Below are 12,206 nucleotides of genomic sequence, written 5' to 3' on the forward strand. Positions count from 1 at the left end.
GTTTTCTTACAACCTCCACTAACAAGATGTTATACTTTATACACATGACCTCACATTTTTCACAGGAGGTGTCAGTCAGAGGCCCACAGCTAGTTTGTTTCTTAAGCTTTGACTTTTTGTTGTACTCACAGAGAAATGGCCTCAAACTGTGGGAAATTAGCTGTCACCACTGCTACACACAGATGGTTTGACACTTCTGTCTGTATGATTTGCTGAGATTTTTGACTGTACTTAACTTTCATCACAAGAATTCCTTCTACAGTAATACATGTAATAAAAGCAGCTAACAAAGGCTTTGGATCTTTGTTTGTCTTTTACTGTTTATGTTTTAACGTTGTGGACAAAGGAAACTTTACACACAAGAGAAAACCTGGGAAGTATAATTACTAGGAAATAAAAAACAAAAAATGAGGCCAGCTTGCCTTACCCTCATTTTCCGGGCTTTCACTGTCCAAGGTCGCACATAGGACAGCTTACACAGGCACACCTTGGGCCTCAATAAAACTTTAAAACTGCATCTGCACACTTTGTTAGCTGCCGCCCAGGCCACCATAATGAATAATGGCCTTGTTGTCCTTGGTTACAGAACCGTATTACCCCCGAGAACTAATACGTACACTTTATTTTAAAATGAATATTTATTTCCACACGCACACACGCACGCACGCACGCACTGAAACTACTTTGTGCACTCTATTCACACACAAGAAACACATGCTGGAATTATGGGAATTTAGCAGTGGGAGGACTCATTGCCTTCGTTTGCGACTGATTACATGGCTCTGAAATGGTGAATACTGTTAGTTTGGATAGAAAAGCTGCTGGCGCTGCACATTTATCTGGAAAATTGATTTTTTTTCCCCCCCCGAAAGCAGCTGAACAGATCAGAGATTACTAAATCACATCACTGCCACTGCAATTTTTGTTTTAATTATTGGTGACAGTCTTCATACTTTACTCCTATGCCCCATTATGTAGCAAATAAACAATGACATGTTCTACATACTCTAAAGTAGTGCTGCACACAATTATTAGGTATTTACACAGCAACAGCAAAACAGGCCTGGCTGGCTGATGAGAGTTCGTCTCATCATATCCAACCTGGTCCAGATTCTTATAGTTAATGTTACCATTAAGCAAGAGCAGAACGGCGGAGTATGGCACCATGGCTTTCAAAAGTAATGAACCAGTCACAAGTCACAAATAATGCACTACCATGATACAACACCGATTTGATCCTGCACAATTCGATCCTGATCAGGATGAGGATGTGGATCTGCTGGACTAAAACATATACATCAAGAGTGGGCACATTGATAGACATTGATGTTACAGGTTTACATGACGTCTGCAAGGTTGTTTTTAAGATTTCACAGACCAGTGAAAATTTTGTTTATTATTTTTAGTATGTTTACAGCATACCCACTGATTTTTGTGGTCAATGGATGTTTAGGATCATTCACCATCAAATACCCTTGCCCAGATGAAACATCCAGGATTAATCATTCTCCAACTTGTGTGTAAATGCAATTACTGCTCACTTAACCTTCCTCCTGATCCACAGCCATCTGCCTCCATTGTCTTGATGTTCTTCCTCTTTCGTACCTAGGAGTTTGTAGACCCTAGAGAGTGAATTGAATAATTATTCACAGGCAAAGCAGCTATTTAATTGCTTAAATCTCTAAATTCTGGATGAGACGATTCAGCCCCCATACATAATGATATGACACACTGAGAATATTTGAGCATCTGCTGGGCGGTTTTAGGCTAAATGTCACAATTGAGCAGTGTAGCTCGGATTGTTTAACCTGTCAAATCTAATTAATTGAAAGCTCATTTTGTGGTGCAAAAGCTCCACAAAACAAATGGATCACTGCTGCACCAAAATATAGGATTTACAGGACACAACAATAACTTGGAATTACAGTATATGCCATTGCGGTGTAATAAAATACATAGTGATGAATGATTTCTATTTTGAAATTACGTGAAATGTTTGTTTAATTACATGATTGAAAGCCAGTGCTATAGTGAGAGCTGACGTCATAAAGTGGATTAACAAAATTGGCTTCATAATATTCTACATTACATAACAAACGTCTGAGCAGCGGTCAGGTAATAACACCCTGAATGAACTCAATTTACCCTCACATTAACTTGATATATTACACAGCAATGCAATTTTGTAGGTGTTTCAAGGACTTGAAAGGTGACATATGTAAGCCTTCCACTTACAATAAAAAGAGTGACAAAAGAAGTGTTGGTTATTTACTGGTTCGTCATCATTGATTATGATGTACTACTTTTATTATTTTCATTGAGATCGATATGTGCAATGATCCGTCAGCAAAAACTCTGAGGAGCACAGCTGACCCAGGAATCAGCAGAGGGGACAGGAGATAGTGGTGGACTTCCGCACGACACAAAAATGAGAGACAACACAAGGGGTCTGGCTGTATCTGACAGTGTCCACCTGGCTTTAACCACCTAGGATGTGGCAGGGCAGGGTCACATATGATACGCTGACCCTCCTCCAAAATGTAGTGTTGGGTAGTTGTAATGGTCTTCGAGTTTAGGTGCAGAGCCAGGGAAAGCATGGCAGCCCATTGTAGCCTGCTTCTTTGGGCTTATACTCAGACATGTCCTGACAGCCAAAGGGAAAAAGCTTTCGGCAGATGCTTCCATAGCATTTTCCAGATGGGAGGGGAGTAAACAGTCCATGATTGGGGGGAGAGAGGTCCTTGATGATGCCTGTTCTCCTCCCCGTGCAGTGTTTGTCCTCAATGGAGGGTAGGTGAGTATAGATAGATGATGTGTTGGGCGGTTTTCACCATCTGCTGGAGGGACTTCCTTCCTAACGAGATGCAGTTTGTCAGAATACTCTCAATGGTAGAAGAGTTAGAACAAGATGACCAGATGCTCTGCTCAGTCTCCAGATGAAATAGATTTTTGAGAGTGGATATTGGGTATTGAAGGCCCATGTACGGTGCTGAGAGATGTGTACACCCAGAAAATTAAAGCTAGACACATGCTCTACCTCGGTCTCATTGATACAGATCGCTGTGTGTGCATTTCCTTTCAGTCCACCAGAGGTCCATTAAGAGCACCCTTGGTGTTGGTTTCCCTGTAAGCAAACTGTTAGTGGTCTAGTGTTGAGGACAGGCAGGATTTCAGATGAGTAAGGACCAGCTTCTCAAAGCACCTGATGAGGATGGGGGTGAGGGTGGTAAGGCAAAAGTCATTGGGGGCTGTAGCAGCAGAGTGTCGGCACCAGCACAATGGTGGTTGTTGTGGTGAAGTGTGGGTTGGCGGGGTGACACGTGTCAGGGGTCTTTTATTGAAATTGTTTTCATTGCACAGTTTGTTATTGTACTTGGCTCCTCCGTTTCACCTCCTCGGGTTGGCCCTGGATGATCAGTTGGCTTACCGGTCTCCGGAAGAGCATCTAATGCACTCAGCAGGAGACAGACCACCTTGTTCAGTTGTGGCTTCTGGTTGGGGAATGTTTCTCTTGTGGGTGGTGATAATGATGTGATTCAGAACCAAGTTTGTGAAGATATCAATGTCCACGTGGGCGAGCAAAAACATTCCAGTTTGTGTATTTGAACTGGTGTTGCAGAAATGCACTATTCTATATGTACTATGAAATTACTTTGAAATTTAAAATACTAGGTCGCTCCTTCTGTGCACAATTAGATCTGCTGCAGATACATAGGGGCAGTACCAGAAAGACATGAAATGTTAAACATACAGTATGTTTAATATGTTAACCCTGGGGGATGATGTGAGAGGAAACCTGAGAAACATTACAGATAAAATAACTCCACCAAAGCCAAACCTTGAAATCATTGGGCTTCTCCAGGCATGGAGTGAGCTACTGCCCCAAGTGAAGGATTATCTGGATCTTGTCGACAGTGTAAATCAGAGCCTCTACAGACGAATCTCAACTCTTACCTGGTCATGGTCGTGAGCTCTGGGTTGTAACCTGAACAAATGAGACCATCAAAGAGCATGTCAATAAAGGAGATGTATTACGCTGCTTTCCAGAATCTAATTTTCTCTGTGCAAAATACACACCAATCCTCTTCAAATGTTCGTAGCTGCAGCACTGCTGTGTCAACTGTGTGAAAACAGACATTTGTAGCTGCTGTCTTTATCTCACTCCTGATTGACCAGCTGTGCCACATAACACCTGAATTGGCAATTCAGACTGTGAAAGGATGAAGATGCAGGCCATACACTTGCGTGCTATCCTTGTGCTTAGTGGGAGTGACAACCTGTGTAGGTAGGTAAATTCACGCTACGTGCTGATGTCATGTTAGAGAAGTAAAGGACCAATAAAAAAAGGAAGCTTTCAGGCCAGTTTAAGACCTATGGGTTTGTCTTACTGTATGCATATATTCAAGTATCATCCTCATCTCATTCACCATTTCCTTCCTTCAGAACTAAATCTCTTGCTTGTGATACTCAGCAGGATCTCTGAGCTTACTGGTTAATCAATTCACAAACTGCAATTACCCGTACAATAAAAATGACATAACAGAGACTTTATGTATTGCATTTTCTTTAGTACTTTACATATACCATGGAAATACAAGGGTTTGTTTCCAAGAGAATACAGGAAATTGAACAGTGCTCTGTACATTAATATATTATAGTCAGTGTGGTGGTTACATGGCACAGTAAACTGAGCTGTGTATGCTGTGCACAGTTCTCCATGAGGGGACAGGAGGGTGCATATCAAAATGTTCAAATACATTTTGTAAGAAGTTTCTAGTAGCAGCTTGAAGAAAATACAAATGACTGAGAAATCCACAGTAGGAGTAGGTTATGATGCATAAATCAACAGGAGAATGGATCAGAGGAAAACACAATGAGGAGCTGCTAATAGACACAATCTGTTATTAAGTACTGTTACCAGATTGGGCCAAACACATTAACACAAAACACAAAGTACAAATACAGTTTGAGAATCCTACATTCATCCTGAGACTCCCATCATCCGAAACGCAAGTCACACACTTGCTGTGACGTCTCTCTTTGTGATGGTGGCGCTGTGGCTGAACAACAAGCTTGGACTGTCAAAATAAAATGCTCTTCATCTCACATGTAAATGTTAACACAGACTGAATATTATTAAACATTGGGATTAGGTCAGTATTGATTTAAAACACATGGGACTGATGCATGCAGTAAATTAAATCAGCCCAATTCCCAGTCCAGGATTTATGAATCACCTGTGAGTCTATGTCACCTATTGAAGGGGGAAAACATGAGCTCAAGAAAACTGAAATCAAGAACTATAAAGATGATATTTATACAAGAGCTCAGGCACAAAGAGAGTCCTGGATTAAGTCTGTAGGACGAGTACAAAATGATGGCTTGAAGTGACAAATAAAGCAAAAGTCATTTCTCTCACAGAGTCACACAAATAATCAGAATACATAAAGGAAAAAGCCAAGTCCTTAGCTGTCAGACAGGATCAAAGGAAACTTATTTTTTATCTCATGGCTGTTTCATTGTTTTGTGTGAGATCAGAGCTAAAATAATCTCCAATCATGTCCTCCACCACTAAAACTATATACTACACATCATTACACCTGCAATGATCATGCTCCCAGTTACCGTGCGTTTCAGGGTCTGGTATGTTTTGGTTCATGATATTATTCTGTAGGATTATTCTACTTTTTCATATCAGTGAACTTTTATAATCTCAACATCCGCTCTTCTAATAAAAAAACAAAACAAACTCACTGTGGCTTTCTTTTGCCATCACTGATCTGTGCAGGCAGGATGATGACCAAAACCACTCAACATCCTGAGATACTCTTGTCACACCTACACACATGGTATCCACATTGTGTGTGCGTGCGTGTGTGTTCTCAGCAGCAACGCAACTGATTTCTGTAAGGTCAGGTTTAAACTTGACACTAACTATGCATGCACTTCCACACACAATTGCTTCATGAGCAATGATGCTCACACAATTGCAGTCTTTATGGCAGTCTGAGACGAAATACTATATCTAGCAGGGGCGATATGGGCTGAAAAATCTACGTTCCTGGTTGGTATTTGAACGCCTCAAAACCTCAGTTCTGCTCCACAGATTGTGCCAAATAATGGATATTAGTATTATACTTATGGTAAACAGGAGATAGAAGAGACGGTAGGTAAGACCATTACAGACTCCTGTGATGTTTTATAAGCTTTTATGTATGTTTGTCAGTAGTAAGTTGTAGTGTCTGTCGCTGCACAAAAATGTCCTTGATTGTTTCAGGTCTTTATGGTCTTTATATCTTTCTTTTGGCCACACACATCCCAGAGGGGAAGACTGTTCCTGGTCTCCCATTAACTTGTATACAGCGTGATGGCACCTCATTGTCATTTCAGTTAGCTAAGATCATAGATATGCAAATAAAACTGACCCCACAAGAGAGGAAAAGTGGTAAAAGTCATCAGGCACCTGTGGGAACAAAGGGAAAATTGTGGAATCCTGATGCTCCATATGTTTATGTGTGCAGCAGAAATTTTGTCACAGTTAAGTCAAATAATGGTGAAGTTAAGAATAACTGTGTTGCTGTATTCACTTCTGTAGTATTCACAGTAGTTACTTCAGGCCATTCAGTGAGATTATTTCTCCAGGGTAAAATGGTCCTTCATCGTCACTTTCTACAGGCTTTACGTTTAGTTGACTGACCTCTCAATCACAATGATTTGCACTGGCTGTTCTCAACCTCAATGGGTGTGATTTTTTTTTTTTAAATCTGATGCGATAGGCTCTGTCTCTGTTGGATCTTGTGGACATGTAGCATTATATGTTGAGGATATGCACAACCAAGGCTTTGCATGAAGATAGGATATGAACGTGCATGTGTAGTTTTAGTGAAGTATAAACTCAGGCCCCCGTCTATGATTATGTAGTTCCAAAGCACATTTGTAATCTCAATGTGGAAGCCAACGAAAAGTCAAAACACCGAGTACGAGTATGACACTGTGATGACAACATGGGATAGAAATGATTTAAATAATTGTGCTAAATCCAATCATTTATTCACTGATCTTATCTTTGGGTGGGTGACATTTCCTGCAGAGTTTAGAGGTTGTGTTCACTGTTTCCATTAGAAATGTTTGATGTTTCCCCAAAGCCTGAAGGCCTTGAAGGAGGGAAAGAAATCTTGAAAAGAGAATTGTAATTCTGCTGCATAGCAAATCGTTATGTTCAACAGTCAAATGTGACTCCATTGTGTTATAAAGCTACAGTTTGGAGAGGAGCTGTCAACTCACCACAAGATTATAAAATGTTTGACTCGAGCCGGCTTCCTGCTCGTCAAGCTCAGACTAAGTAATTTTTGAACATTTGCGTTGAGCTGTAGGTCACTTCAGCTCCATACAGTATATACATATACTAGAGAGGAATGTAAGCATGTATGTAGGGCTGACATGGCATGCGTGTGATGCATGATAATATATTCACTTTAGTCATGTGTATGAATGCATGAATATGAATATATAATTACAATAAAAACATTTACAAATTTGGAAACAGTTGCTGATTGTGCCTCAAGATCCCATGACATGCAAAGAATGTGAGAGATCTTCATCATACACTTGCGATTACCTGTTCATACCTCATGCTGGAGATCAGTGGTAGATTTTTACATGTTGCTCTTACTACACTGACACTTACCATCGTGAGAAAACAGGGTGTTCGTGTTGACATTAAGTAGTGAACTGTGAGTGCTTTGTAAGGCATTAGATTTGTTTAGGACCAGGAGGACTATAGGGCACTGGGTCTGACTGCCAGTGAAATGTAGAAAAATGTGAGGAATGAACTCGAATACAAAGCATGAGTGTGCCGCAACAACATCAACAACAAATACAGAATAAAGTTTCACCATTAAAACAATTATTCTCCTACTTTGGCAAAAAACTAAATCCTTTTTGTAGTGTAGCTTTGAGAGTCTTTGACTGTTATCTGTTCATCGAAGGCCTCTTTGCTTGGAGTAGGTACAGAACTGACCAAACCTGCAAAAACCCAGCCAACATCAGCCCCACTCTGTATGCGGTCCACATCAGGGCTGTGACTGAATCATATCCTGAAAATACGAGAGCAGCATCGGCTCTCAAATGTGGTCATAGCTCAATGCTTCCCGTTCAAACACGATTCCCACAGCAAGGATTTACAGACAGACGTTTCTCTACTGACTGAAGTCCTCCGATCGAGTCTTTAGCTTCCTTGCATTCGCTTTTGCCATTCGGAGAAGTGTGTATGGGATTACAGCACTGTGCAAACTAAATGAAACAAACCCGAACCAAAACAAATAGTTTGCCTTTTTGTCTGTGATTTTTTTTTTCACTCAGGAGAAAAAGATAAAAATAGAAAGGAACATTCTTTAGAAAGCTGAGAGTGGTATGTCACACTGCACCTCTTATCTCAGGCTATTTCTTTTATTCTGCGCATGTAATCATGCAGTTCTTCTGGGTCTTGGAATCCCATATCCTGGCATACCCACTGAATGTCCTCCTCATCTGCTATGGGGATAGAATTGTAGGGCAGCTCTTCTGTGGGCAGGGTAGTAAAGGTGGTAAACTTGACCCTCTTGCGTTTGGAGGTGGGTGAACTAGCCTCTTCGCCATTCTCCTTTGTGGAGCCCCCAGAGCTCCCATCGCCACGCCCATGCACCTGGCTCTGGACACTAGTTTGGGAGCTGCCACTGCTGTGGTGGTCGCCATGGCAACATGTCTGGCCCGCCTCTATAGGGTTACTGGGACTTTCCACCTGCTGTGGAGAAAGATCACACTGCGCCCTCAGTGGCTGACCGTTTCCAAGAAAAACCCAGTGGTGTGAATGGTCTATGTTGGCCTGGCCCTCAGGTGGGATCCGCTTATGGCGATATTTGAGCACGAAGACAATGCAGTTGATCAGAAAGACTAGAATGGCCAAACAGAAGACTCCCAATAGAGCATACATGCCAATCTCCAGGTCGGTCATGTTGCGGGATGAATGGACAAAGTCATCCTCCTCCTCCTCCTCTTCATCGCTCTCTGTCGGTCTCTCCTGGATGCTTATAGTAGGGAAGTTGGTGTAATCTATCGGAACACTGGCAGGCTGCTCATTGGATGTCTCATAAATTCTTCCACTAATGTTTGGATCGATGATTGGCCGCCTTGTGACCGGAGCCAGCTCGATCTCGCCGTCAGTTGTTGCCTCTTCCTCAGAGTCTTCCTCTGGGCCAAAGCGGACCTTGACATAAGCGGAGGCAGATGCGATGACACTTTTGCGTTTGGTCTTCTGGCAGGCCTCACCGATGGTCATCTCCACACGCACCATCTCGCCAGACCCTTCGCCCTCTGCCACCACCACAGGCCAGCGCTGCTGAGGCTCCTGGGAGACTGAAACAATCTTATCATCAAACGTGGAGGCGTTGAGGTTGTAATCTTTGGGGTCAAAGCAGCTCAGAGTGGCAGCTGTGTTGTCACTAAAAAACATCCACATGGACAAAGTGGCCTCCTGACAAAGAAAAACAAACAAATACACATGAGACCAACATGATAAAGACAAGGCATGATAAAGAATGGATACATATTCCCAAATATTTCATGAAGCATTGGATGTATTGTGCCTTTAAAGAAAATATCAAAATAGAGGGGAAAGTCATGTTGTACAGTTGTTAACACAACGTATGAATTGGGGGTAAATACTTTGTTGGAACTGCAGTTGAGCTTGTGGTGTAAATGTAAAAAGGACACGACAGACACTGGTTCTTTCTCATAATTCTCAACAATCTTATTCATCAATACTTGCCAAGTTTTTTGTCATTCAACTCTGGAATGAGAAATTTTAAATTACAACCAAAATTTGGCGAGAGAAAATGTAGACATAGTAGAAGAAATGTTCAACATGTCAAAACTCAACTCTAAATGAAATATTGTCACTAAACCTTCACTCGCATTCCAAACACCCGCAAGTTAAAACAATGACATACTGTATAACACGCAGTTATATAACATGTTTGATTTTGTCACAGCAAAACTGAGGTACTTAAAACCTTAGCAAAGAATTTATGAAACTAATTTCATAATATAGGATGATGTGAGACACAGTGGGTATTTCTTATCACAAGACAATATACATTCAAATGTTTGTATTTGCTCAAAATCTGAGATTCAGATCAGATTAATGTGGTATCCTTTATGTACAGTTTCCGACAAACCTAACTGTGTGTGATCTGACTGGTTTATTGTACTTGATCAATGAAGGTTTATGACTTGACCAATCCTGAACTTCTCCTTTAGCTTTGTGCAAACCAAATGATGTACATACATGACACGCATGTTCATTAGTCTCTACAACTGCACACATTGTCAACATAAAACGGAATAAAAAAGCTGTGACTGTGCCAGTGTTACAGATCCCATTCTTTTGCGCTTGGGCCATCATTTAAATATCTGTGGCCAATAGATTGTTTGAAGTTCTGGAATCAATCCAATCCCTAAATCTCTCAAGAGACTGAACGTCCGCAGTACAACCCACGCCCAGGCGCACACCCACGCACGCACGCACGCACGCACACACCCACGCACGCACGCACGCACGCACGCACGCACGCACGCACGCACGCACGCACGCACGCACGCACGCACGCACGCAACTTGCATCTGATGTTCACACCAGCAAACCACTTGAAAGCAGGGAGCAGGAGCAAAGGGTGGCAGAATTGGCTCGTGGTCCAGCAGGCAGCATCACGCTGCAGCACAGCCATATACAGTAGCACGTGCCTCAAAACATCATCCATAGTTCATCCTACATTGTCAGGAAGATGTGATTGCTCATTATTCTCTGTCACTCTCTCTGCTGTCTGCTCCCTTTTAAGAGTCTTCATAAACCAACTCGTTCCCTGCTTGGTGGCTACCCGACAACACCAATCTGCCTCAGATCAAACTGCAGCACTCGTGTAATCAAGGTTTCTGACAGTTCTCTTTGTTCTCTGCCTGCTAAAACATCAGTGACCAACCATTAGTGGGACTGATGAAGAGGAAAACATTGGCTTCTCCAGCAGAGCCTGACAGTCTGAGGGTCCTTTGTGATGTGGTGCACATCCAGGGTTTTTGTTCCCTTCAGTCCAGAAAACTTTACTGTCTCCCACCAGGAAGCAACTTTGTGTCATCTCAGCCTGGCAGAACGAAGGCTGCCTTTGATATGCAGGATTTAAATAATACATTCAGTCCGGCAGCTTTGTTCCTACTTTGTGCTGGATGTTGCATAAAATTGCTGATACAAAATAAAAGGCAATAGGTGGGCGTCATGAGAGATGAGCACTGTGCACCAACTGAGTGTAATTTATTATCAGCATCATCATTAATATTATTATTATCATTACAACTTTCAGCATCATTTCGTAAATGAATGGCTTTAACCTGCAAAAACCACAATGAGCCACTTCTACTGCTTGAAGCCCAGCGGTGAACACTGAGTGAAAACAGGTGGTTGTAGATAGTGTCACTTTGAGGCTCAGTCCTGAAACTTCCACTGTGTTCTGATTGTAAGTAAGGATCAAACACTTTTGGAGAAGTTCAGGTCCTATGGGTTTGTCTAACTAAATGTCTTTCTTTAAACGTCAGCCTCAAGGTGGGCAACTTTGACAATGACAAACTTTGACACAACCTATAAAAATTTGGGGAAATTAGCATATTTTTAGTTAGTGGAGGACAAAAATCAAAAAAACACTAAGCTTATAATATAGATATCATAAGTGCATAAAGTGCAGCATTACTCTTATTACTTATGACAATAATATTGATACTGTATATGCAGAACACTGGAAATGTTCTTCTCAGACTGTTTGCATCAACTCCAAAATTAATAATACGATTTAATTTCCTAAATCTATTCATGATAACTCTTTTAAGAACAGTCAGTGAGCTACGGCTCCACAGGTTTATGATAAACCTTCAAGTCTTGAAGTTATTTGGTTCTGAAGGCTTGAACTCAGTCAGTTGGAAAAGAGAATAAGGCTCAGAGACCTTGATTGTCTACGTTCCCTGATACATAGTTTATGTGTTTTATTCATTCCAAAAGTAACAGAGGACATTGAGAAAGTTTTCCTATGAAACAGAATCAAACAGCTTGAAATAGCTCCAGCAGTCCTCTGAGAGCTTGCCGGCAGGGGGAATCGGCTGCTTTTTTATGGGCTGTCCTCGGAGAA

At 41.6% G+C, this 12,206-nt stretch overlaps 1 protein-coding gene across 2 annotated transcripts in view; it reads right to left on the reverse strand.

Annotated features, from left to right (window-relative positions):
- Window positions 1–5,039: 5,039 nt before the first annotated feature.
- tmem132e (transmembrane protein 132E) overlaps window positions 5,040–12,206 on the reverse strand; it is a 273,517-nt gene continuing 266,350 nt past the window's right edge. For both annotated transcript variants that reach the window (XM_076161302.1, XM_076161301.1), the window contains exon 9: window positions 5,040–9,511. In XM_076161302.1, coding sequence (XP_076017417.1) covers window positions 8,435–9,511 — 1,077 coding nt within the window. In that variant the 3' untranslated portion in view covers window positions 5,040–8,434. The remainder of the gene's footprint in view (window positions 9,512–12,206) is intronic.

Source organism: Genypterus blacodes, unplaced genomic scaffold, assembly GCF_046128005.1.
Source record: "Genypterus blacodes isolate CSIRO-AG114 ecotype Tasmania unplaced genomic scaffold, CSIRO-AGI_Gbla_v1 ptg000111l_1, whole genome shotgun sequence".
NCBI lineage: Eukaryota > Metazoa > Chordata > Actinopteri > Ophidiiformes > Ophidiidae > Genypterus > Genypterus blacodes.